This window comes from Psammomys obesus, unplaced genomic scaffold (assembly GCF_907164565.1).
Source record: "Psammomys obesus unplaced genomic scaffold, mPsaObe1.curated_primary_1811, whole genome shotgun sequence".
NCBI classification, from domain to species: Eukaryota; Metazoa; Chordata; class Mammalia; order Rodentia; family Muridae; genus Psammomys; species Psammomys obesus.
This window is the reverse complement of record NW_026591598.1, coordinates 16,585,711-16,611,095: the sequence shown is the minus strand read 5'-3', so window position 1 is coordinate 16,611,095 and position 25,385 is coordinate 16,585,711. Positions and strand designations below refer to the sequence as shown.

Below are 25,385 nucleotides of genomic sequence, written 5' to 3'. Positions count from 1 at the left end.
GCTGAGCAGGATGTTTGCAGGCCACCGTCCATTGTGGGCTCCCACAGACAGCATCCCGCTCGGAATCTGTCCCTTCTGTTTTGCAGCTTGTAGTCCTTCATGCACGGGCTCTGGGCCATAAAACGTGGGGATCCAGACTCTGTCTACTCAAGCTGCTCTTGAGGACAGGCCCTGGGAACAGGAGCTGAGACCAGGCCAAAGAGGTCAGTTATGGGGAAGAGCCCAAAACAGGGAGGGGCAAAGGGCTGGAGGGAGAAAATCTGGCAGGTAGGGTCTGGAGAACCCTAGAGGGGCTTGGGGAGAGGTGGATACACCCTAGGATCTCCTAGGGCTTTGGGATCCCTTATAAGCCTCTTGTCAGACCAGGGCTGGGGCAGATCCTGAGGGCAGGTTGTGTCTGAAGGAAGAGTACTCGTAGTCATTCCTAAGATGAACAAAGCCAGGACAGGGTTATAAACAGGGCGTGTTATGGCTCATGCTCACATCCATCCAAAGGCTTGTCCAGCTTTCTTATATGTATATGTTTATGTGTGTGTTTGTGAGTATGTATACACATGTCTACGGGCATACGTGGATATGTATGTGCATGCATGTGGAGGCCAGAGGTTTTTACCTCAGAGGCCTTACCTCACAGCTTCTCTGACTCATTATTTGAGGCGGGGGCTTCCACTGAACAGGTTACTGACTGAATACACTGGCAGCTTGTCTTCCCTGTGCTGGGATGGCAGGCACACACCCTGTGCCTGGGTTTTGGTTTGTTTTATTTGCATGAGTTCTGGAGAGTAAGCTTAGGTCTGTGTGCTGCATGCTTGTTTGGATAAGCCATCTTCCCAGTCCCTGGATTTTTTATTTACTTTATATCCTGGTCATAGCCCCCTCCTCTCCTCCCTCTCTCCCTCTTCCCCCCTCTCCTATTCCTCAGATAAGAAGAGCCTCCAGCCACCCACCCAGCCCAGCTCATTAAGTCCAATCAGGACTGAGCTCATCTTCTTCCCCTGTGGCCTGGTCAGGCAGCCCACCAATGGGTAGGTAGTGACCAGAAAGCAGGCAACAGAGTCTGTGTCCAAGACAGCCAGCCCCCTCTCCCCTTACTAGGCAACCCACAGGAAGCCTGAGCTGTCCATCTGCTACATCTGTGTAGAGGGCCTAGGTCCAGCCTATGCATGGTCCTTGGTTGGTGCTTCAGTGTCTGAAAGCCCCTCTGGGCCCTGGATAGCTGGCTCTGTAGGTCTTCTTGTGGAGCTCCTGGCACCACCAGGTTTTCTACCCTTCCTCCCACTTTTCCACAAGACTCTCTGCATTTTGCCCAGTGTTTGGTTGTGAGTCTCCGTGTCTGTTTTGATCTGCTTCTGGGTGGAGCCTCTCAAGAGGACAGCTATGCTAGGCTCCTGCTTTGTTCCCTCTCTTCAACCACTTCTGATGTCTATTCTACTTCTGCTTCTGAGTGAGATTTAAGCATCCTCCCTTGGGTCCTCCTTGTGACTTATCTTCTTTGGGTCTGAATTGTAGTATGTCTATCCTGTAGTATATGGCTAAAATCTGCTTATAAGTGAGTACATACCATGTGTGTCTTTCTGGGTCTAGATCATTCAGGATGATCTTTTCTAGTTCTATTCATTTGTCTGAAAATTTCATGATTTTCTTGTTTTTTAGTAGCTGAGTAGTATTCCATTGTGCAAATGTGCCACAATTTCTTTATCCATTGTTCAGTTGAGGGACATCTAGGTTGTTTTCAGTTTCTGGCTATTATGAATAAGGCTGCTATGAACATAGCTGAGCAAAAATCCTTGTATGGTAGAGCATCTTTTGGGTATATACCAGGAGTGGTATAGCTGGGTCTTGAGGTATGACTATTCCCAATTTTACAAGAAAGTGCCAGACTGATTTCCAAAGTGGTTGTAAAAGTTTGCATTCCCGCCAGAATGGAAGAGTGTTCCCCTTTCTCCACATCCTTACCAGCACGTGCTGTCACTTGAATTTTAATCTTAACCATTCTGATGGGTGTAAGATGGAATTTTATTGTCGTTTTGATTTGCATTTCCCTGATGACTAAGGACGTTGAACATTTCTTTAAGTGCTTCTCAGCTGTTTGACATTCCTCTGTTGAGAATTCTCTGTTTAGCTCTGTACCCCATTTTTTAAAAATTGGATTATTTTGTTTGTTAGTGTTTAATTTCTTGAGTTCTTTATATATTTTGGACATTAGCCCTTTGTCGGATGTAGGATAGGTTGCAATCTTTTCCCAACTTGTAGACTGGATTTTTTTTTTTTTTTAAATCCAAACCACAAGAAAACATTCCCCTTTGGGGAAAGGGTTCATTCACATCTACTTAACACTGACCCCCTTAACTCTTGTGTGCCAGCAGCTACCTAGAGCACAAACCAAGCAGTCCAGAGAAGGGTGCCATGCCACTGCTGGCCCAAAGGAGGCGCTCTTTCTCCTCTATCATCCTTCAGGCCTCTCCCTCTGTTCCCTGAGCACTCCTCTCTGCAAGGCGTTTGGCCTTGACCTTGACCTCACTGCTCAACTCAGAGCTCAAGGGCTGTGTGTCTGGGAGGAGCTGGTTCTGATCTGCCAGGACCTTACCGCTAAGGGAGAAAATGGCTACAAGCCTGGTTTAGCAGCTTGCCACAGGCCTTCCCTGTGGTGGTGATTTGAGTCAGGCAACCCTCCAGACCAGAAGTGGTTCAGGATGCCCCATCCGCCCAAGGGCAGGTTGTATTTATAGCCAGAGGAGAGGAAGTGGTGTGGAAAGTGAGGGGGAGACAGCCTGATCGCTGGAGTTCACTGTGTGGTGAGCACCTGGTCTGAACAGCAGGGAGCCTGTGATGGCCCAGGGGCTGGATAGCAAAAACGAAGCAAAACAAACAAAACGGAACAAACAAAAAACCCTAAACCTTCAGCCCAAATGTTCACAGACGCAATGTCTTCTGGCTTCTTGCACTGAGAATATCTTTTTGTTTTTCACTCTCATCTAGTCGCTGTGATAAATTACATAATAACGTATTTATTTATGTCCTTATTTATTCATTTTGTGGGAGTGTGGAGCCTTGTACAAGCTACAGTGTGTGTGTGTGTGTGTAGATCATAGGACAATGTGTGAGAGTCAGTTCTCTTCTTCCACCATGTGGGTCCTGGGGATTGAACTCAGGTCGTCAGATTTGGTGACAAGCACCTCGACACACTGAGCCACCCTGCCTGCTCTCGTGGTGACACTTTTATAGATAGGTATCACACACTCTGCACATATTCACCTCCCATCAGCTGTTCTTGTTTCTCTTCCCTCCTTAGGGTCCTTTATCTTGTCTCAAATAGTCTCCTTTTTTCTTCCATGTAATATAGCTAATTATTGCTAAATTCTGATTGACGGATGGATAAATAGATTCCATATACAAGAGAAAATGTCACATTTATCTTTGTGTCCCTGACATTTCAATTAACATGATTATGTCCAGTTCTGTCAATTTTCCTGCAGATGATGTAATGTCATTCTTTTTTTTTGTTTTATTTTTGTAGTTTGTTTTGGTTTTTCAAGACAGGGTTTCTCTGTGTAGCCTTAGCTGTCTCTTCACACTTGTTCTGTAGACCAGGCCGGCTTCGAACTCACAGAGGTCTGCCTGGCCTCTGCCTCTGCCTCCCCGAGCATGGAGATTAAAGGTGTGCGACACTGCCCAGTGTAGTAGCCTTCTTTGTGGCTGAGTAATTCTCCACTGTGCATGTCTGCCATTCTTCTATTGGTGGCCATCTAGCTGGGCTCCATAACTTGTTGTGTGGGCTACCATTCATTGCAGATCTGTGTTATTTATGTGTAAAGTCAAGCTTTAGTTTACTATTTGCAGAGATGTGTTTGAACCAACCTTTATGGAGGCGGCATTAGACAAAACATTTGATTTAACAATACAATAAAATCTACCCGATAGAAAAAAAAGGACATGCCTCACACTGGTCACAGAGATGTCAAAACAACACACCATCCTGGTCGCTAGGGATTCTGGTAGAGGGCACATCACAGCCTAGTCTAATGGGGCTCAAGGATTCTCCGAAGGCTCAGAGTTAGGGACTTTGAAGTTAAGGCTAAGAAGGGTTCATGTGGAAGGCGTTTGGCAAAGGGAGACCTGGCTTGCTCGTTTCTCCAGCTCACAGGCGGGCTCCTACCCCAGGGCCTTCGCACTTGTTCTCCCTGCCTGGAACATTCTTAAGATAGCCCCATGCCTGCTTCCTCACAGTGCTGTGTTTAAGCGCTCACTAAGTAATTATCGTATGTTGTGTCTAGAAAGATGAGGAGGAGCAGGAGGAGAGAAGATGGCTAAGAACCCAACGTGTGAAGAGGGGTTGAGGGAAGAGAGGCAAAAAGAAAGGATGAGAAGTAGAGAAAGAAAAAAAAATCAAAAACGGGGGCAGGACATGCTGTGTGCTGATATGGAGGTGGGAGAGCTTGAAGGGTGATCAGGTCCTCCTGGGTGGCCATCTGGGACTACTAGAAGAGCAGGGGCCCTTGGGAGGATTCAGTGTCATCCCACACTGTGGGATTCTGAAGGGCTCTTCTCCCCTGCTCTTCCCAAGGACGTTTATACACATGATTCGGGGCTGCTGAGTCTGGATGGAGCTTGGCTGAAGCTACTTCTGGGGGCGGGGGGAGGGTCTTTCAAGAACTGCTCGCTGCCCCAAACAAACAAACCAGATGAAGCTATATGGTACGGACTGGAGCTGTGAGTACTTTGGGCATAGGCTTGGGGATCTGGGACCCTAGGTGGCATCTGGGATTGCAGCAGTAAGAGGAAGAGCTCACTCTCAAGGCTTTCCCTCCTCTGCATGGGGACAACAAGTGGGCTTTGTCCATTTGGTAGAATAAAACAACAATCCGGTAGCAGCGGCACACTCCTTTAATTCCAGCACTCGGGAGGTGGAAGCAGGCAGATCTCTGTGAGCCTGAGGCCAGCTTGGGCTTCACAGTGAGTTCCGGAGCAGCTGAGGCTACGTAGCAAATGCTATAGGTAGGGCTCATTCCCGGGATATTTCTTTTAGATGTTTCCACTAATAGGCTTCTCAGAGATAAAGCACATTTTGACGGTGAAATCAGCCACTCTGGCCAAGGTGTGGGTGAAAGTTACTGGGTTTGGGGTCAGAACCTAGACCCTGACAGCCCTCACCTGCAATAGGCCAGCTTCGCCATCCCTCCTTACTGGCCCAGTTACTGACAGCATTGATAATGGAAATCAGTAGGAGAAGAGCAAAGAGATCCAATGAGTACTCTCTGTGTCCATGCACAGGGTCCCAACATGAGGGTTAGCTTTAAATGGAGCTTTAAATGCATAGATAAAGAGTCCTGACCAAGGTGTGTCCCTGCCCCTCACTGCTGCCTGGACTTGCATCAAAACTGTTGAAACCCCTTTCCTCCTCAGCTAGGGCTAGGCAATAACCTCCTCACTACCCCACCAAGTCTTTTCTTTCACCTAGCTTAAGATTTCTGAGGAAACTTCAATTTAGTGAGATCCATTGCTTCAGCAGTCTGAACGCCAAAGGGAGGGGGTACCAGTGGCGACACATTCCTTCCCAGGTCACAAAAGTGACTGAGCGGAGGCCTTGACGACATGCCCCTGTGAGCCGCTGGGAAGGGAGGACCAGCAGTGTTTATCTGTAAGACCGGCTGCCAGGCCAGCACTGGGCTCCAACCAGGTGGAGCCCCTGTTTCCTCCAGAGTCCAAGATCTCATCCAGTACAGCAGACAGATACGCCTTTGTCCTCTGATGCCCATGTTCTGGAGGGAGGGGTTCTCTGGCAATGTCACGACCAAGGAGCGCATAGTGCTTTGAAGGAAAGAAAAAGCACGCTGACCTTAGGCAGGTAGTCAGAGAAGGTGAGGCCTAGACATTAATAAACCAAGAGCACCATGACTGTAAACTATTCTAGAGGGCAGGCTGTGAAGAAATCGGAGTAGAAAGTCCTCGAAGGTTCTAGAGCAAACCGGATGCCCTGCTGGAGGTCCTGGTGGGCACCTGCTGCCCAGGCTGGCTCTCACTTCATGGGTGCTGCTTTGTCACTCTTTTCCATGCCACCAAACAGGACTCTGTGGGGAAGGGGTTCCCAGGCACAGAGGGAATGAAGCATTTAACAGCCTCTTCCGGGCCGTATGGCTACTGACTGCTGCATGATTTTTCTTCTTAAAAAAAAAAAAAAAAAGAAATCTTAGCTGAGCACAGTGGCACATGCCTGTAATTCCAGCACTTGAGGAGGCAGAGGCAGGTGGGTCTATGTAGGTTCAAGGCCAGCCTAGTGTACAAAGTGAGTCCAAGACAGCCAAGGCAGCATAGAGAAACCCTGTCTGGAAACCCCACCCACCCACACACACACACAAAAAATCTTGAGGCTGGAGAGATGGCTCAGTGGTTAAGAGCACCAACTGCTCTTCTCGAGGATCTGGGTTTGATTCCCAGCACCCACAGGGTTTCATGTATTCCAGGCTAGCCTGTTATTTGATACAACAATGAGGGGGACCTTGAACTTTGGATCTTCCTGGTTCCATCTCAAGTGTTCGGAATACAAGCCAGTGCCACCACGCCTGGTTTATGCAGTGCTGCCTATTGAACTCGGGGCTTCAAGCATGCTGGCAAGCTCTGCCAACTGACCAACTCACCCTGTGGGTTTCAATCCAGGTGTCTCCTCTTCCTCCCAGGGTGGGTATGCCTCCCTATGAGCAACCACTGTATACCAGGCTCAGCATTTGAACTGTAAGATGGCCTGAGCGATTATCTTCGCTCTTTGAGTTCTGAGATAGGCCCACTAAATTGCTCCCATTCCCAGCAATGAGCCACTGTGAGTTAGTTTGGCCGAAGCACCCAAGAGAACAGTTGCATATGCTGATAGCCAGCATGTTCCTGAAATGGACCAGCTTCCCTGCAGAAGGAGGAATCCAGGAAGACATCCGGCAGGAGGAAGCCTCCAAGCAGAATTTTTCTACCAGGGATCCCTGGCTAAACTGTTCTAGATACCAGCCTCCTGGGGGCCACAAAACCATATTCCAAGGCCAGAGTTATTGTGTGGGAGCTTGGGTCTTTGGGGGCAGGAACAGGCCAGGCATCCTTGCTTTGGCTTAGGCACCAGCCTGCTTCTCTCACAGCCAGAAAGCTCCAGAGAGCAGATATTTTATGAGATGCTTAACTTATCCGGTGGGGATTTCCTGAGGCCCTTTTAATGTGAGGAGCTGTTCTTGGGACTGAGATTAGGCACGGTCTCACAGGAATTCTGCCCTCATGAGCCTAGCCTATCTCACCAGGCTTTTTTTTTTTTTTTTTTTTTTTTTTTTTTTTTTTTTTTTTTGCCACTGCTGGAGACAGCTGTAGCATCACTGTAGTTGATGTAAGAAAGCCTTGATTCTGAGAAGTCCCTGCCCCCACCCCTGGGTGAGGACATGCCCATTTGAATTGGGGTGTGTGACTGGTAATGTGTGTTCCCAGGCCGGCACTGTGCCTTCTCATCTCCACATTCCGTCTTTTTGTCATTAAGCCTGTCTTGCCTAGTCAAAACTCCTGCCAAACTCTGCCCAGCCCCCACACCTGCCTAGACACCTGTTCAGAACTCAGAGAGCCGAAGGGCTCACCCAGGGATGGGTGGAGAGAAGGACTCCTGAGGGCAAGTCAGTGTGTGTGCAGGGTGAACCCCAAGCACAGGCTGGGCACAGAGCACAGGCTTGCAGCACAGCAGAATCCAGGCCAGGAGGGGTGAGAGTGGACATGGAGGTCTCTACACAGAAATGTGGATTTTAGAGGAAAATGAAAGCTACAGAAGGCCATTGGAGGTAGAAGGAAAGGTGGTAGGTACATTTTTTGGTTTTTGATTTTTGAGACAGAGTTTTGTGTGTCCCAGGCTGGCCTTGAACTTGATAATGTGGCTGAGGATGGCCCTCCTTGCCTCTGCCTCCTGGATGCTGGGATTATAGCTGAGTACTGCCACACCCAGTTTATGTTGGTGCTGGGGACTGAACCTAGAGTTTCCTGCAGGCCAGGCAACCACTCTACTGAGCCTCTATTCACAGCCCCTTGTTTCCCATTATTTAATCAGTTTTGCTCTGTTTGAGATGACAAAGCCAGCAGGTGCTTGTGACAGAGGAAATAATTTGAGGGGCTGGCAAGTTGGCTTTGCAGGTACTGACACTCACTGTTGAGTCTGATTGCATGAGTTCTATCTCCAAGCACATCTGGGAAAAGGAGAGAACCAGCTCCTGTGAGCTGCCCTCTGACCTCTGCATGGCTACTCCCACCCCCTTCCCTGAGGAGAAGACAACTGGTCAAGAAGGAGAAATGAGGATGCAGAAGAGATGGTTCCGGCTGCAGCACCTGGCACTGCAGATAGAGCATTTGTGCCTTTGCTAGCCCTGTCTCTCTTCGTCAGAAGGCAGGGGCTCTGTCTCGTCCACTGCCAGATCCTTCTCAGTGTCTGGCACACAGCAGACAGTATTTTTGTACTGAGTTGAATTCTCAGGGCTCAGTGTGAAAGGCTCTGTGGTTAGGTCCTAGGGAAAGAAGTAGTCATGAGGGCTTCTTGCTGCTGCTGTTGCTGCTGGGAGAGATGGGAGGGAGGAGGGATGGAAAGCCAAGAGTGGTGTGTGGAGAGATAGCTCAGGCAGCACAGGCCCTGGCTCTGGTTCCTAGGATCAAAATAAAGCCAGGCACAGGGGCATTCATTGATAGCCCTAGGTATCTGTGGGCTTGATGGCCAGCAAGCCAGTTTAGCTGCATTGGGAGCTCCAGACCAGGTCAGAAAACCACTCCAAAACCCAAAGAGAGCGGTGCTCGTGGAGAGAGAGGGAAGAGGGAATGGGGAGGGAGAGGGAGAGAGAGAGAGATGTGAAGAGGGGCAGTCGGAGGCTTCTTTATAAAGCATGGGTATGAGGTTTCACTTGAGTACACAATGTCCTATTTCTAGAACATTCCATCTTAGTTCAGCCTTTACCACCGTTAGAAGTGTCAATACGTGCGCTGATTCATTAAGGCTCGTAACAGCTCTTCAAAGCAGGTGAGCCACCTGAGATGTTCAGTTAGGGAGTTTTTCAGTTAGGGAGGATGTCTAGGTTACTAACCCCGTTCCCTAGGTTAATTCTAGGGATGTAGAATTAATGACGTTACCCACTGAGCCACACGCTCCTCCGTGTGACATAGTTTGTCTGGTACTCTCCTCACTGGGCTTGTGGGGGTCATTGTGTTCACGTTTCACATGAACAAACACAGAGGTAGAGTTGCTCCCCCAGGGTTCCACAGCTTCTCAGTGGCTCCTGGGGACAAGCTGGGTGTAGGGATCTAGTGAGTCAGATGTCAACAGGGAGGTAGCATCTTGTGTTGTCCCCAGAAGGGGCTTCTGAGAAAGGTGGGGCTGAGAAGTTGGAGAGGGGAGGAAGAAGATAGGATTATATGAGTACCACCGTGTGTCCCGTGGCTGCTCCTGAGCTGAGGCCAAAGACAGAACAAAATAGAAGCAGTTGCTGTGGGCTGGGAAACCACAAGGATTATTCCACAAAGGCCTACTGTGGCAGAGGAAGTGAGGCTGTGCCTGGGAAGGGATTTCAGGGCTCCATCTCGGACCCAGGTCAGCTCAAGCTAGCCCCTTCTGGATGTCTCTCCTGAGAGCTCTCCAGCCCTGAGGCCTGTATCAAGAATCTAGAGGGGGGTGGGAACAACAGGGGGTCTTGAAGTAGGGCTCCCTGAGCTCCCAGGAATCTTGGAGTTGGCCCAGGCAGCAGTGTGGGAGGCGACAGGACGGGTATAAAACCGAGCAGGCCCAGATTGCTGCCTCTTCTCCAGGGCTGAGGACAGAGGCGGGCACTCAGGTGAGACTCTCCTTCTTGGGGCTGCCCAATGGGAGCAAGTGGGGGCCCTACCCCTCTGTGGGGTGGCAGAGTCAGCAAGCGGTACGGATATCTCAAAGCTGACTGGACCATTGGGCTCTTTTCCAGGCAGAAAGAGATGGGAATGGGGGGGGGACTCCTGGGCATTTAGGGACTCTCTCATGTGGCCTTGAAGGACCTGTTCCTCACATGGCCTTGGCAGCTCCCTGTTTCCGTGCCTGCCTCTGTGCTTCCATCTTGTCTGCCTCGGCCCTCCCTACCTCTCATTATTGCAGTCCTGCTTCTCCCCCCCCCCCCGAAATTATCGAGCAGTGTCCCTGTGGTCAGTAGATTAAAGACAGACAAGCCATAGCCCTGTCTCAAGGCTGCCTTGGGCTCCAGTGATGGCCTGGGCTCCTGGGCAGCTGTTTCCAGGCCTAGGCACTGCCATCTTGACTCCTGAATTCCTCTTATCTTTTCAACTCTTTTTGTAGGGATTCCTGCTGTGCACACAGCAACAGCAACGGTGCAGACTGGGGAGCTCTGTGTGAGGACAGCGGGCCAGAAAAATGATGACTGTTTAAGAGTGCCCTACTTAGAGTCCTCAGGAGAAGAGGGTCGACGTTGTCAAGGGGGGTTGTTACCAGAGTGAATGGGTCGAAGGGAGAGAAAGGAAGCAGAACAGCTTAGCTGGGGAGACTTGCCTCAGCTGCTCAAGGTTTTCCTCGAGGGACAATTTGGCTAACACTGACTGGCCTGGCCTGAAAGAGTTAACTGTGTGGATGCTGGGATTGAAGGCCTTCCCTTGCCTGACTGCTATGTGAACCTCATGCCCCTGAGGAGGGCCAGGTTCAAGCTGTAGGAATTGGCTAGCCTACCAGGGGCACATTCTCTTTACCAAGCTCCTCGAGATGTCAAAGCTTTATGAAACAAGATATACACTCTGGGAATGTAGTTCAGTTGGCAGAGCACTCACCCAGCATGCACGAGGTCCTGGGTTCCACCCAGCTCAGTATAAACTGGGCATGGTGCTGCATGCCTGTAATTTGTGCTCTCAAGGGGTGGAGGCAGGAGGATCAGGAATTCAAAGTCATCCTTGGCTACGTAGTTCAAGACCTGCCTGCGCTCCATGACACCCTGTCTAAAAGAAAAAGAAAGGAAGGAAGGAAAGAAAGAAAGCAAGAGAATAAAGGAAAAGAAAAAGGAGGGATAGAAAGATGAAAAGGAAACAGGAAAAGAAGAGCAGAGGTAACTACAAAGGTAGCTCAGAGAAAGAGAGGATCAGGGCGCAGGTGAGAATCAGTAAAAGGGGATTCACTAGCATGGGCTAAACCTTTGGACAACTATTTCACCCCCATGAGGGTTTGTGCACTCTCTTCTCTTTCTGTCTTTCTTTGTCTCTGTCTCTCTCTCCCTGAGAAGAACATTGGATGGTCGCTCTATCACTGGATCTGGAGAATCTGGAGTGAGGCTGCCAGCCAGCCTGGCCCAGGGACCCTCCTTTCTGTGCCCGACCGCACTGGGGTTAGAGGCCGATGCAAGCTTACTCAGCTTGCTTTATGTGGGCGCTAGAACCCCCAGTTCAGATTCTCAGGCTTGCTTGCACGAGCGAGGCTTTAGAGGCTTTAACTCACGGAGCCACCTCCCCAGCCCCTCGCCTGAGCCTTCCAGTTCCTCAGTCTGCAAAATCAGCAACTCTTATCTATTCATCCCACAAATCCCCACTGAAGGGGACCACAATGGCTTGCTAGTGTTTACCTGTCAAGGCTGTGGGTGGTTTGAGGGTGACATGGATGGGGTCAGGCACACCAAAGACGCCCAGTGTGTCTTTGCTTCCGAACAGCCTCAGAAAAGCAGCAGAGAGACACTGGTGTGGAAAGTAGCATCTAGGGCCGTTTAACCTGGGTGCTTAGAGCCCTCAGGGCAGAGGCTGTGTGGGGACAGAACTCTCAGGAATGTTCTTGGAACTCAGAGGTGCTCCTGGATAAAGGCCAGCTCAGGAGCTAGGAGTGCTGGGAGTCTGAGTGCTGTGCTGGAAGGCCAGGCCTTTGAAGGTGCCAGGGGCCTGGGCAGAGAGCACGGGGCAACAGAGAGCTATCCCCTTGAGGGCTGGTAGACAGAGTGGCACCAGAAAGGAAGTCGTAGCTGACCACAGGCCAGCCAAGCAGCTGTGGATGTGTGGGGACTTGAGCATCCTGGGAGGGGAGAAGAATAGGCAGCTACCATCAGAGGAACCTCCTGGAGGCCACATTGGAAACCTTGCATTTCCTCTGCCTATGGCCACCACTGCTTCCAAGCTTCCAGCTGGAAGTCGTGTTTTTGCTAAAGACAGACGCTAAGGTGGGAGTCCTAGAAGATGAACTTCATGGAAGATAGACCCTCAGGGTTGAGAGAATTTTTCCCTCTAGGAGGGGTGGCCCTGGACTGTGAGGATGTCAAAACCTGGGTTCACATCTTGATTCCACGTTATTGGCTATTGGCTGAGTGACCTCTGGCATATTCTGGTCAGTTTCTGAGCTTCACCATTCCCATTGGTCAATAGGGACAGTGGCCTGTAGGACCGTCAAAAGGTCTGTAGTGTCCTTGGGGGCCACAAAGCCATAATGCAGCCCCCAATGGCCATGACTCACTGTGGGTGCTGGATTCCATTCCAGAGCATCCATTCTGGGCAGCCACCATTCTCAGTGCAGGAATAGCGGGGAAACTATCAGGGCACTCAAGCTGTCAGGATCATGAGCGACAGGAACGAGATTCAAGCTCCAGCTCCCTCTGGCCTCAGTGTCCAGCACTCTGTTACAGGACTCTCTGTGCTGTGCTCTCTCTCCCTTTCCCCCTGGTCCTTTACCTTTTATTTTGTGAATGATGTTTACGTGTATGTATGGGTGTGCACAGAAGATCAGAGGACAGCTTGTGGAGATCAGTTCTCTCCTTCTACCATGTAGGTCCCAGGATCAAACTCAGGTCACCAGGCTTGGTGGCAGGCACCTCTACCCACTGAGCCATCCCACCAGCAGCCCTCCACGCTGATGTTTGGCTGCCCTTAATCTTGTGCCAGCAACAGCCATTTACCCACCTGCCCAGGGGACAGATGTAGGGGCACTTGTCACTGCCACTTCTGGTGGAGACAATAATGACTCTCCCCAGGGAATTCTGTGGTTCAGGCTCTGGGGGCTTTGCCTCTCGCCTATGTCTTTTCCGGCCGGAGCAGTGGGTGGATTACCCAATAAGGGAGGGAACAGGCAGACCTAGTTTGGAGTCGGGTGGGGTCTGAACAGGCCTTGGCAGTGATGACTTAGAAGACGCCATGGGATGTGTTTTGTTTTCCAGAACCCAAGAGATGAAGGGCCTCCTCATGCTAGCTTGGTTCCTGGCTTGCAGTAAGTGTTGCCTCCTTGTCCTCTGAATGCCGCTCCTCCCCACCCCCCCAGCCTTGGGAGTGACTGGGTAGTAGAAAGAAAGGTGATTATCATCCTTCAATGTTCGGAAGACCCAAGTCCAAGTCTCAGCTCTGCCCTTACAGTGCAGGCAAAGATAGTGGCAAAGGCTTTGGTCTCCCTGGGCTCCTGTTTTTGTGCTGGTGGATATGGTGCCCTGGCAGGATTTGAATACTGTAGGTCAGGGTGTGAGAGCCAGGAGCCAGACTACATGTAGCTTGTGAATGTGGGAGGCAGATATTTTCCTGACATGTAAAAAGAGAATAAGGACAAACCATAGAACAAAGTGGAACACAAAACCCTTGGGAAATATCCCAGCTCAGGGCTGAGGGAGCATCTCAGTAGTAGGGCCCTTACAGCATGGTGATGCATGAGGTTCAATGAGGCAAGGAAGCAGGGAGATAGATAGATAGATAGATAGATAGATAGATAGATAGATAGATAGATAGATAGATAGATAGATAGATGGTAGATAGATGGTAGATAGATAGATAGATAGATAGATAGATAGATAGATAGATAGACGGACAGAAAGACAGACAGACTTCAGTTGATTCCAGAGTCATTCTCTGCTCAGTACTGCATATTACCCCATCTGAAAGGTGTCTGAAACGTTGTGGAGTAGTCACCAGAGAAGACAGTGGATATGGGTTTAAGCCAACAGAAAGTCTTTATTAGCTGTCTGGGTGATTGCAGTGTAACCTTTAGCCTTTCTCAGAGTAAGCTCCTAAACACACACACACACACACACACACACACACACACACACACACACACAAAACCATTCTGGGTTGACAAGAACAGTTGGCCAGAAGAAGCTAACAAGCAAGGTTAGTACATTTAGATATAGACTTAGGATTTGATGGATTACGTCTTTGTTTTTGTTTTGGCTGGTGGTGCTATCTTCATGCTGAGTTTTATGGTCTGAATGGTACTTCCGTCACAGAGTTGTGCTAAGGTCTGTTATAATATACCTGGCTTTAGGCTTCACTGCAGCCCTCTAGCCCCCCATACAAGTCCCTGGTGGCCTACTCCACTCTTTGATGTCTTACCAGCTATCTGAAGATCCTAGGAGGAGCTTGAGACCCAACACAGGGAATGAACCCCGGAGCCTCAGTTTCCCAATTTGTAATATGAGGGAGATGGCTCCAAGCTATGGCCTACTCCGCTTATAAATTAATTTTTTTTTACTTTTTTTTTTTTTAAGAAAGGATCTCATGTAGCCCCAGCTGGCCTTGAACTTGCATAGCCAAGGATGACCTTCTTAACCCCCTGCTTCCGCCTTTTGAGTGCTAAGCTTACAGGCATGCCACGCACCCAGTTTACATAGTGCTGATGGTCAAAGCCAGGGCTTCCTGCCTGCTAGGTGAACCCTCTGACAACTGAGTCACATTCCTCGGCTCCAAGCGCAAACTCTTCACCTCTGGTGGGAGGGGCAGGCAGAAGGTCTGCAGCTGAGTACCTGGTTTCACTCCTCTGGGGCTTGGGGTGTTTTCCAGGTGTGCCTGCAGTGCCAGGGGGCTTGATAGAACTGAAGTCCATGATTGAGAAGGTGACTGGGAAGAATGCCATAAAGAGCTATGGCTTCTATGGCTGCTACTGTGGCTGGGGCGGCAGAGGGACCCCCAAGGATGGCACTGATTGGTGAGCTGACGTCATCACCACCCTCAATGCTCTGGGCTCTACCCTCATCACCTCCTCTGATTCCGTGTCTGTTCTAAAAGATGACAATTACAACCAAGGCTGCTCAGGACTGGAGAGATGGAGAGAGCAGAAAGATGTGGAGACGTTAGCGTGCGCCCTGCTCTTGCACGGGACCAGAGTTCGGTTCTCAGCACCCATGTTGGTCAGCTCACAACCACCAGTAACTCCAGCTCCAGGGAACCTGATGCCTCAGGCTTCTCTGGGCACCAGTACTCAAAGAGTGCTTTGGGCACATGTACATTTGTGTACATGAGCACACACAATTAAAACTAAAATAAATATTTTCAAACTTTTTTGAGACGGGGTTTCACAATGTAGCTCTGGCTGTCCTAGAACTCACTCTGTAGACTAGGCTGGCCTTGAACTCACAGAGATTCACCTGCCTCTGTCCCCTGAGTGCTGGGATTAAAGGTGTTTGCCACTATACCCAGCTTCTAAAATAAATTTTTTTTAACTTAAATTTTTTTTTATTTTTATTAATTACAGTTTATTCACTTTGTATCCCAGCTGTAGCCCCCTCCCCTAACCCCTCCCAATCTCGCCCTCCCTCCCTCTTCTTCTCCTTTGCCCCTCCCCAAGTCCATTGATAGGGAAGTACCTCCTCCCCTTCCATCTGACCCTATCAGGTCTCATCAGGACTGGCTTCAGTGTCTTCCTCTGTGGACTGATAAGGCTGCTCCCCGCTCAGGTGGAGGTGATTAAAGAGCCAGCCCATGAGTTCATGTCAGAGACGGTCTTTGTTCCTATTATTGGGGAAACCTCTTGGACACTGAGCTGCCATGGGCTACTTCTGTACAGGGTTTCTAGGTTATCTCCAGGCATGGTCCTTGTTTGAAGTATCAGTCTCAGAAAAGACCCCTGGGCCCAGATTTTTTGGTTCTGTTGCTCTCCTTGTGGAGCTCCTGTTTCCTTCAGGTCTTTTTATCTCCCCCTTCTTTCATAAGATTCCCTGCACTCTGCCCAAAGTTTGGCTCTGAGTCTCAGCATATGTTTTGATACCCTGCCGGGCAGAGTCTTTCAGAGGCCCTCTGTGGTAGGCTCCTGTCCTGTTCCCCGTTTTCTCCCTCTTCCAATGAAAATAAATCTTTAAAATAAGTAAAACCAAGGCTCAGGGGAAGCTTTTGAAGGTATGCCATGTAACTCCCAAGAATCCCAGGATCTCAGTGTATGTCACTTGCTTTATTGAAATATAACAAGTGATCCTTATGTGTTGGCTCAATGCAACCATGACTGTTTACTTTGCTTATGAACCTGCCGTCTGGGGAGGCCCATGACAGAGTGACGCCTAGCTGCTCGGTCTCCTTTTGCAAAGCCTGGTTAAAATTGGATGATTCACACCACAGGTGGCTCCTGGCTGTGGCTCAGGTTGTCACTGTCTGTGGGTAGAGGCTCTGACCCTTTCTATGGGTTTTATGCTGGGTGGTGTGGACTATCTCGCAGCATGGTGACACTTGCAGGTTGTCACAAATATTCCCAAACTACCAGTCAAAAGAGGATGGCTAGTTGGATGTAGGAATGTAAGCCTAAATTCCCAGTACTGGGGAGGTATCAGCAGGAAGATCAAGAGTTTGAGGTTGATGTGGCCTACATAGCAAGTTCCAGGCGGCCTCAGCTGCATGGCAAGACCTTGTCTCAACAACAATAAAGGGTGGTATTTTTATCATAGACCTTAGGAACTCCAGTGTTGCTTATGTGGTCTTAGTTGGTCCAGCCACAAAGGCTTAAGAGAAGAGACCTAGGTTAGTCAAAGGGCGCACAGCTACCATCAGAGAAGCAATAAGCTCTGATGTTCTCTGATGACTGCAGCTAATGGTGCAGTGGGCATCTCAAGAGAGATCCCTAATGGTCTCACCACAACAAAATGCATATTTGAGGTGATGGGTTCGCATCCCTGCGATGGTCACATAATTATCACGGTTGTCTTAGTTACTTTTCTCTCTCTCACTGCGATGAAATAACTGGCAGAACAACTTAAGGGAGTGATCCGTTATTTGGGCTCACAGTTTCAAGGGGCTCAGTTCATGGCCACTTGGGTTCATGTTTCTGGGCCTGTGTTGAGACAGGATATCACGATGGTGGCAGTGTGTGGCACTCTTGCATGGGGAGCAGGAAGCAGAGAGAGAGGGATACAGAAAGATGACAGGGAAGGAGTATCATTGCCAGGGATATACTTTTAGTGGCCCACTTCCTCTAAATAGGTCCTTCTTTCACCTTATACCACTTCCCAATAACTCCATCATATTATGAATCCATCAACCCATGAAGCCATTCGTTGGCCCTCATGATCTAGAATCAGGAGAAAGTTCACAGACACATCCAAGGGCGGGATTCTGTAATTTCTTAGGCAACTATTAATCCAGTCAAGTTGACAGCCAAGATTAACCATTTCACTGGTATGAGGTATAGTGCCTCACTGTACCCATCAATATCTCTATTCACTGTGTGTGTCATCTTTCAAAGAGAAAGAGAGGATCCAGATTCTGCCTTTTGACAGGGGAGTGTCGCCATTCTAGAAGACTGTGTGAGACAGGAGATGTTGTTCTTTGGAAAACTCAGGGTACAGAGACAACAGTTCTGATGCCAGTGGATGCCATGAAGGGCGGCATCACATGGACAGCAGGGAGTTGGGGTTAAGTTGAAGCAGGACTCTATGAATAAGCAAGGGAAGGGCTAGACTGACCTATATGGTAACAGATTGTAGTTGAACACATCATTATAAATTCCTATTTGGTTTAATATGTAACAATATATAGAAATTTATAGATAGAAGGCTAGAGTGGTGACTCGGTCAATAAAGTTCTCGCTGTACAAGTATGAGGACCTGAGTTCGGTTCTCCAGAATCCACATAAAAAAGGCTGAATGCTTCTGGAGGTGAAGGAGACAGGCAGATCCCTGGGCCTTGATGGTCAACCAGTCTAGCTGAATCAGTGAGCCTCAAGTTCCAGTGAGAGACTATATCTTAAAGAATAAGGTAGAGAGTGGTTGATGGAAACACAGGACATTGCCCTCTGGTCTTCATATGCGTGTGTACTCCCACGCCCTGGGATAGGGGGACATTTTCATTCAAGCCACCACTTTTCATTTCCTGGCCCTCATAGGCTTATAGCCATATCTTAATGCAAAACTGCATCCAGTCCAGATTTTTTTTTAAAGATTTCTTTATTCATTCATTCATTATTTATAGTGTTCTGCCTGCATGTGTGCATGCACACCACAGGAGGGCAGCAGATCTCACTATAGATGGTTGTGAGCCACCACGTGGTTGCTGGGAATTGAACTCAGGACCTCTGGAAGAACAGCCAGTGCTCTTAACCTCTGAGCCATCTCTCCAGCCCCCAGTCCAGTTTTGGAAGTCCCCCATAGTCTATCACAGTCTAAACACTGTTTAAAAGTTTCAACACTGTCCAAAGTTTAATGTCTCTTCTGAGACTCAAAGCAGTCTCCTTGAAAGATCCCCGGAGGGTATCTTCCGTCAGAGAGACCCCCTCCCAAAGAACAACGAGTCCATTCGGATGCAAACAGCAAGAGGCTTTTATTTTGATTCACGAGTACTCGGGGCAGCAAGGTCACTCGGGAGCACCTTGCGCGCCTCCTTGGGGAAAAACTGGGGTTTTTATAGGGTTTTAGAGCAGAAGCACTGGTACAGAAGCGAGAGGGCATGGTTACAGGGGGCTGATTGGTACATTTACACGAGACCACAATTTGCGTCAAAGTTTGGCAGGGGCACCAAGATTCCAGGAACTGGGTGGTCGGGGGGGGGTAGGATGACCCCTTGACGTGGCCCGCCACCTGTTATTTTGTTTTTCCCTATCTTAGCTGAAACAGTCTCACAGATATCTATGAGAGTGATTAACACAAACTGTTTTTAGTATGACTGGGGCAGCCTGACCACAGATATCCCAAGTGGGTGACACAGCTAGGATTTCTCAGTAATTTTCCAGTTTCTCATCTGGCCTTCAGAGTTTTATAAAACAGTGGTGTCTCACAAAATGGCGTTAGCTATGTTTAACTTAGTGTGAGGCTGGGGTCTTTCACTCCTAACTGTAACCCCATATAAAATCAAAATCAAAAAGCAGACCACATACTTCCAACACACATACTTCACACCACAGTAAGGAAATACTGGACCAAAGCAAGACAGAAGACTGGATGGACAAACTCCAAACTCTGCATCTCCATGTCTGATGTCAAACCGCCCTTCAGAGCTCCAACTCCTTTCAGTTTTGTTGATCGCAACACACTTCTCTCCCTTTGGCTGGCTCCGCTCCCTGTTGGCAGCTTTCCTTGGCAGGCACCCCACAGCTCCGGCATCTTAGGGTCTCTAAGGCAATGCAGGTTTCACCTTCACAGCTTCAGGCAATGATCTATCTAGGCTTCCATGCAGGGACACCCCTGACACACACCTGGCTTCTGCAGCTTTTCTAGTCAAGGAGGGATATTCTATTACCCCTTTCTTGTAATCTTAACTCTAAAGCCAGAACCATTTGGCCGAAGCTGCTAAATTCTGTTGCTTGCTAGGGCTGGAACATGGCCCCTCATTCAATTACATTTTCACAGTTTTCTGTTTTTGCTTCTTTCCTTCACTGCCTAAGCTTGGCTTTCCTGTTACTCCATCTGTAGACTAGGCTAGCCTTGATCTCTGAAATCCACCTGCATCTGTCTCCCCAGTGCTGGGATTAAAGGTGTGCTCTACCTCACCTGGCCCTAAGCTTTTCCTTAATTCCTTTTCTCAAATTGGGAGCTTAGCTGGGTGGGGTCTTGCCCTGAGGTCACCACTCCCTTTATCCCATCTAGCACCAGGCTTTTCTTTAATCTTTCTATCCCCTCCAACACAAGACTAAGCTCTGTTAGCTTCCTGGGGCCTCTTTTCTCTTCAACCTGTATGTTTTGCACCTCTCCAGCACCATGTCTGCCTGGTGAACTTGCTCAGCTTGCTCCTTTTTCATTATAGATTGGCATAAGATTGGCCATTAATGACCAAGCAACATGGGTCAACGCTGGAATGTTTTGAAGTGTCCCCTGCCAAAGCTGTTAATCCATAGCTCTTTAATTTAGCTTCAGGCAGATCTTTTTGGACAAGAGTAGAAAGCAGTCCATATTTTTCACATCCCCCCCCCCAAAAAAAAGTCACACGAACTGTCTCTAGGCCACATACTAAAATTCTTCTCCTCTGAGACCTCTTGAGCCAGGCCCCCACAGTTCAAATCACCCTTAGCACCACTGTCTTCCATGTTCCTACTAGTATGGCTCATCGAGCCTCAGTTAAAGGTCCAGTCCCGAAATGTTCCATATTCTTCCAAGCAGGAGCCCAGCCTATCACAGCAATATTCTAGTCTCTGGTACCAACTTCTGTCTTAGTCAGTATTCTATTGCTCTGAAGAGACACCGTGATCAAGGCAACTCTGCCCCTGCCCCCCCCCCCCCCCAACAGGGTTTCTGTGTGTAGCTTTGGCTGTTCTGGATTCACTTTGTAGACCAGGCTGGCCTCAAACTCACAGAGATCCGCCCACCTCTGCCTCTGCTGTGCCACCAAGCGTGGCTCAGGGCAACTCTTACAAAGAAAAACATTTAGTTGGGGTTGGCTTACAGTTCAGAGGTTTGGTCTGTTATTGTCATGACGGAAGGATGGCGGCATGCAGGCAGACGTGGTGCTGGAGAGGTAGCTGAGAGTTTTACAGCTGGATTAGCAGGCAGCAGGAAAACAATGCCACACTGGGCCTGGCTTAAGCACCTGAAACCTCAAAGCCCACCCTCAATGACACCCTTCCCCAAGACCACACCTACTCCAAGAAGAGCACAGTTCCTAACTGTGCCAGTCCCTCTGAGCCTATGGGAGCCATTTTCATTCAAACCACACCTACCCTTCATCTAGCCATTAGGAGGCAAAAATAGGTCAATAAACTTCTGAGCGGTGGCAGTTCTGGTGTGTGGGAGGAGCTAATTCACCAGACACTATCCCTGACAGCTCACATCCACCTGCCACAGCCTTCTGTCAGAAGGATATAGCTGTAGTTTCACACCTGCTAGGGATGTCAGCCTAGATAACATTCCGAAAGACTCTCCAAAGAACGGCTATTGATTTGGAGACAGTGGTGCATTGCAGTGAGAATAGGAATGCCTCAGAAACCATGGAGGGTGACCTAAGGGGGAAGTTTTAATTAGCAGGAGAGCCAAAACTTTTACATAAGCTGCTTAGATACCAAGCTCCTCAGTTGTGGGGACTAGAGGCAAGAGTTGCCATCGGCTCATTGGTGGAGATGCTGTTGCTAGGCAAGCCTCCTATTTAGAGCACCTTGTCTGAACTGCCGCGGTCTTAGAGAAAGCCCATCTTCGTCCAGGCCTCTGTGCTCACAGGCAAAGCTGCATAAGGCTTGGCGTCCATGCAGGACAAGGAGAGAACCTCTCGTCAGGGTGTGGGGTTAGAAAGTCCCTTAGTGAGAACTTAACCTACACATCTAAGCAATGTCTCTTAGTCACCTTTGGCTCTGATTCTGTTTAGATTTGACCTGAACTCTGTCACCTTGGAATCTCCCACAGGTATGGGGTCAGCATCCCCCATCTTTTTGCTTTGGCAGGTGCTGTTTGATGCATGACCGCTGCTATGGGCAACTGGAAGAGAAAGGCTGTAGCATCCGGACCCAGCCCTATGACTACAGAGTCACACTGGGCCTAGTCATCTGCGGTAAGGGTGGCTTCCCATTTGGGCTGGGAGGGGGCCATTCTGTATCTTGTGAGGGAGAGGAGGCTGAGGGGTGTGGGACTGCTGCAGCCTCTTTAGACTTCCAGGGAAGGGAGGGCATAGTTTAGACCCAGCATTCACCAGGTACCGTGGGCTTGCAGACTTCCTCTCCCTGGATAGAGCAGGTTTCACCTCCCTTGTTTTACACACACAATGGAAGCTCAAACGTTTGCCAGTGTGCAGCAGGATGCATGCCTGGGCCCTTGAATTCAAAACCAGGTACCAGGTGCATCTCTATTTAACACCTCCCACAGAAACTGGCTCTACCCAAAGAGGTGCATCTACTCCACTAGACTGGGGCCTCCCTGAATAGAAACCTCAGCGTGATCAAGATCGGGGCATCTAGTTCAGCAGCCAAGCCTCCGCCATCAGATTACACACCTTCCTAGGTCAGGAACTGAAGCTCTTACTGTGTATCACCCTGGGTCAGGTTCCTCCTCCACACATTCCTCGGAGAAGGACACAGATGGGACATCTACGCAGAGCAGAAGCCGTCCTCCAGTATGACTTTGACCAAGTCGGTGTTGGTGGGGCACAGTTTTCCGATGCTCATTCAGCACTTGCTATCCCTTTTGCAGAACACGGGTCCTTCTGTCCAGTGAGGCTATGCGCCTGTGACCGGCAGCTGGTCTACTGCCTACGGAAAAACCTCTGGAGCTACAACCCTCAGTACCAGTATTTTCTCAACTTCTTCTGCTAACGCCCTCCGTGTGCTCTGGCCTGTGGGTGCCTCCCACCGTGGAGGTCCCCCTCTGCTGTATCCCTGATGCGTCCCCGCAAGATCTTGGGTCTGTCTTCGTCTGTGTTCCACTTGGCTAGACAGAGCCCCAGGGCTACCCTCTCTTCTTCAGAGTCCTAGGGAAGGGACTCCAGTCTAGGCTTGGCAAACTCCCAGGATGGCTGAGCCTGCACTTGTGAAGTTGGCTCTGGGCCCTGGAGCTCCCCCACTGCTCCAGGCAAACATCGTGTTGATTTTTCTTTCAGTTTCTGGAACTGAACTGTCATTACCGCCCTCCAGGGACCTTTAACCAGAGGAGAAGCCAAATTAACTCTATAAATCTGCTATGTAGATATTAAATAAAACCCATTTTCAAGGCTAGTAAAACACCACCCCAGCATTTCCTCTGACAGGGCTGGGGTAGGATTGCTCATGCCTTTCTAACCCCCTTGAGGCATCTGCACGCATTCTAGCCCTCAGGCGTGGAGGTCAGGAAACCTCCACATGGCTTCTTAGATGCCTTTCATTTTCTTAAACCTTAGGGTCCTTCAAGCCAGACCTGGGGCTCATGTGTTAGAGGCACAGGTTGGTGCCACCTGGGGCTCCTGGCTACAGAGGGCAGCGTTCAGCTCCCAGCCCTGGCTTCTGCAGCTGTGTGGCCCCAAACCTCTGGACAGACTGAATCTCTCTGCCTTTCCTCAAAACATAAAACAAGACTCCTTAAGGGGGGGGGGGAGCATATTGGTGCACTTCCCTAATCCTAGCACCTGCAAGGTGGAGGCAGGAGGATCAGGAGTTGAGCCTCCGCTTCGTCACAAGTTGGGTAGTCTAAGACTACGTGAGACTATGTCTCTGAAAGGATCGATTAACTAACTAAAATGAGGCTCCTGAAGCTCTCCCGTACAGATACACGGGTTCTGGGCTTCTGAGATGTCGCTGAGTGGGAAAATGGTTTAAATAAGATTCAAGGGAGCTGAAAGTACAGATAGTGACTGCCTGTTTATTTTTTTCAACAAGTTAAGGGCACTGAAAAAAATCCCAACTCACCTATCACTCTATAAAACATAGAGCTTTCTCACACCAACATGACATGAAGAAAAGATGTGTTCATCCGTAAAGAGGTGTCCTTCCCGAGGAAGGGTCTGTAGGCTTCTTCACACACATCTCTAAAAGATGCACAGGACACATGAGATCTATATTTAGAGACCTTTAGTGTTCAAGCATTTTCTAAATAAAGTTAATTATATGAGATTACTCCAAATTCACACGTTTTGGTGTACAATACCAGAGTAGGCTTTGAATGCTGGTTTCACACATGAAAATTTCAAACTCAGGGGGACCTAGGGAGATGGCACAGTTGGTCAAGAGCCTGCTTCGAGTGTGCATGAGGGCCTGGATTGGATCTCCAGAACTCAGGGAAAAGACAGCTGGGCCTGGTGGTGTGTGCCTGTAATCTCAGTGGCAGGGAGGTGAGACAGGCGGGTTCCTGGGCTCAATAGTGAGCCAGGCTTTCCTAGTTAGTGAGTCCCAGGCCTGAGAGAGACCAGTTACAAACAAACAACAACGAAAATCCCAAACAAGAAGGAGGGCCACACTTGAGGAATCACTCCTGGAGTTGTTGCACACACACACACACACACACACACACAATTTTGTTTTTTTCAAGCCGTTTTTCAAGCTCGGTCTGGATCGGGTTTGTGGGGGACCCTGAAGTGTCTCCCTGATGCTTGGTGTCATCAGTTGCATAAAGAGACCCTGGATCCCGCTTCTCCTGTCAGGGTCAGGGGTCAGGCAGGCTAGGTGTGGTGTTGCTGGTAAGTTCTACAGAAGGGCAGATGGTCAGGTCCCTTTCTCTAGGCCTCCAAGCTTGGAGCCCTCACCCCCACCCCTCCACAGTGTCTAAAGAAGCTCAGCCAGGCCAGGGATGCCGTGAGGTTAGGAAAACAGCAACACAACATGGAGGCATTGAGCTGGACCGGACCATTCGGAACTTTGGTTTATTTACTAGGGCCAGGAGAGGCTGGGAGCCTGATCTCAAAGCACACAGCATATCAACACCAGCACAGAATTAGACCTGCGGATCTGTGTCCAAGCCTTCACTTTGCCCACCATCACACACCATCCTCAACTCCAGTTCAGTGAGGGAGAGAACAGAACGCAGTGCAGTTCAGTGCCCACCCCCACTCCGGGAGACGCCCCTGGGCTTAAACCACAAGCTAACCACTTTTCTTCTCTGCTCAGACTGCCTCTTCCAATTCCAGAGCTGGTTAGTCTGCAGGACTCTAGTATTCATCTGCCTCTGTGGAGCAGCACCCCTGGTCTTTGCCACTTTGGGCCCACCTTCACTGCTGTGAACAGCTCCGAGGAAGCAGAGAGCTAAGGGAACCCCCAAGGCTGCAAAGAAACCTCCTCATGCTTGACCTGCCAACTCCTTGGCAGAAACACCATTAGAGGAGTCATGGACCCGAAATCTCATGGCTATCCTGTAAGAGATATGTGCAGGGTGTGTAAGTCAGTAGCAAACATGAAGGCACACCCAACAGGACCTGTGCTAGCATCTGAAATTGGGCTTTGGATTCAAATGTGACACCAACATAGGCCAAATGTATCTACACACGGATGCCAGTGTGCACACGTATCTATGTGTGTGTGTGTGTTCACACGCTCATAGCTATCCCCAGATTGAAATGGAGACAAAGGGGAAGCCTTCTAGTGGTGACTGAGCAGGGAGGACCAAGATGAGCCAAGCTAGTGTGGTAGCAGGTATGTGGAGCTCCACTAGGCAGGATGCTGCCTAGCCCCGAGCACCCATGTGTTAGGCAGATGGTCTCAGGGAACGGTGAGCGTGCCACCAGAGGCTCAGGAGATAGAATGCTTTGCCCGAGGCCACACAGGTTCCCGGGAAGTAGGAAGGAAGCAGCCGGCTGCCGGCTGCTCAAGCTGGAGCAGATGGCATCCGCCTGCCTCAGAA

General features: G+C 49.5%; 1 protein-coding gene across 1 annotated transcript; it reads left to right on the top strand.

Moving 5' to 3' along the window:
- On the top strand, window positions 1-23,602 carry Pla2g5 (phospholipase A2 group V). Its single transcript, XM_055611267.1, has 5 exons — window positions 1-203; window positions 13,146-13,195; window positions 14,752-14,896; window positions 21,533-21,639; window positions 22,275-23,602. Exons 2-5 carry the CDS (start codon window positions 13,156-13,158, stop codon window positions 22,394-22,396), a joined length of 414 nt encoding a protein of 137 aa, XP_055467242.1. The 5' UTR covers window positions 1-203; window positions 13,146-13,155; the 3' UTR covers window positions 22,397-23,602.
- Window positions 23,603-25,385: the final 1,783 nt, after the last annotated feature.